This window comes from Nestor notabilis, unplaced genomic scaffold (genome assembly GCF_000696875.1).
Source record: "Nestor notabilis isolate BGI_N333 unplaced genomic scaffold, ASM69687v1 scaffold19041, whole genome shotgun sequence".
Taxonomy (NCBI): domain Eukaryota; kingdom Metazoa; phylum Chordata; class Aves; order Psittaciformes; family Psittacidae; genus Nestor; species Nestor notabilis.
The window spans coordinates 2,670-3,731 of record NW_009915426.1 but is presented as its reverse complement, the minus strand read 5'-3'; the positions used below and the strand labels follow the sequence as shown (position 1 = coordinate 3,731).

Genomic DNA, 1,062 nt, shown 5'->3' with positions numbered 1-1,062 from the left:
GATCAGCCCTTTGCGCTCCTGCTGCCGCACGACCCGCACGATCTGGAGCTGCTCCACGTAGCGATCCAGCTCCTCCTTCAGGTACTCTGCGGGGCAAAGAGAAGCGGCGCTGTCGGAGGGGGGGATGCCAGTCCCTGCACCCACCAGCCCACCCCGCTGCCTCCACCCCATCCCCGCACATGGGCTCAGAGCCCGGGACACACGGAGCCTCCTTTCCCCCACATCTTTGGCTAAAGAAAGTGAGTTTTGCAAAGGAGCCACTGGCTAATCCCGCATTAGAGAGGGATTAGGGGAACAATGGGGTGAGAAGGTCTGCTCTGCACTGAAGTGTCACTGGAGGAAACCGGGATTTCTCTGGCAGTGTTCAAGGCCAGGTTGGACACAGGGGCTTGGAGCAACCTGCTCTAGTGGAAGGTGTCCCTGCCCGGGGCAGGGGTTGGAGCTGGAGGAGCTTTAAGCTCCCTTCAACCCAAACCAGTCTCTGATTCTGATTCTCTCCTTTGGCAGATGCAGCCAAGCCAAAAGCTGGGAAGTGCCAAGTGAGAGCCAGGATGTCCAGAGACCCGTCCTAGGAGGGGACCCCAAGTCTGACCCCCATCCCCACCACCGCGGGAGCCAGGCCTGTGGGTGAGAAAGCCCCACAGCGCCCCGAGGGCTCTGCTCCTTGGGAGCCTGTGCAGACACTGCAGGCGGAAAGGGAACACTGGGAGAGGGAGCAAAGTCCGCTCCTCCCAGCGCCCTGCTGCTGAGCCACAGCATTAATCTGCTGTGGGTGTAGCTCAGGATGGGTGCAGCCCGCGGGCAAGCCGGATGACGAGGGATGTGCAGGATGCGGGAGGAGCAACCGGGTTTTCTCCAGGGCTGGGTTAACAGCAGCACTGGAGAAGGGAAAATCCCCAAGGGTGCTCCTGGGCAGATACAAAACAATGTGGAAGAACTGTTGGATGCATCCGCAGCTTCTCCTCCGCGTGGCTCAGAACCGCTGTTCCCGGGGCCTGGAAGATGCTCCGCATCCCCCTGCATCCCCCCAGCCCCTGCATCCACCATAGCTCCCACCCACCG

At 61.3% G+C, this 1,062-nt stretch overlaps 1 protein-coding gene across 1 annotated transcript in view; it reads right to left on the bottom strand.

Annotated features, from left to right (window-relative positions):
- LOC104413212 (polypeptide N-acetylgalactosaminyltransferase 6-like) overlaps nt 1-1,062 on the bottom strand; it is a 6,581-nt gene that overhangs the window by 4,012 nt on the left and 1,507 nt on the right. The window contains exons 3-4 of the mRNA XM_010024140.1: nt 622-683; nt 1-86 (exon numbers count right to left, since the gene is read on the bottom strand). Of these exons, the coding sequence (XP_010022442.1) occupies nt 1-86; nt 622-683 (148 nt within the window). The remainder of the gene's footprint in view (nt 87-621; nt 684-1,062) is intronic.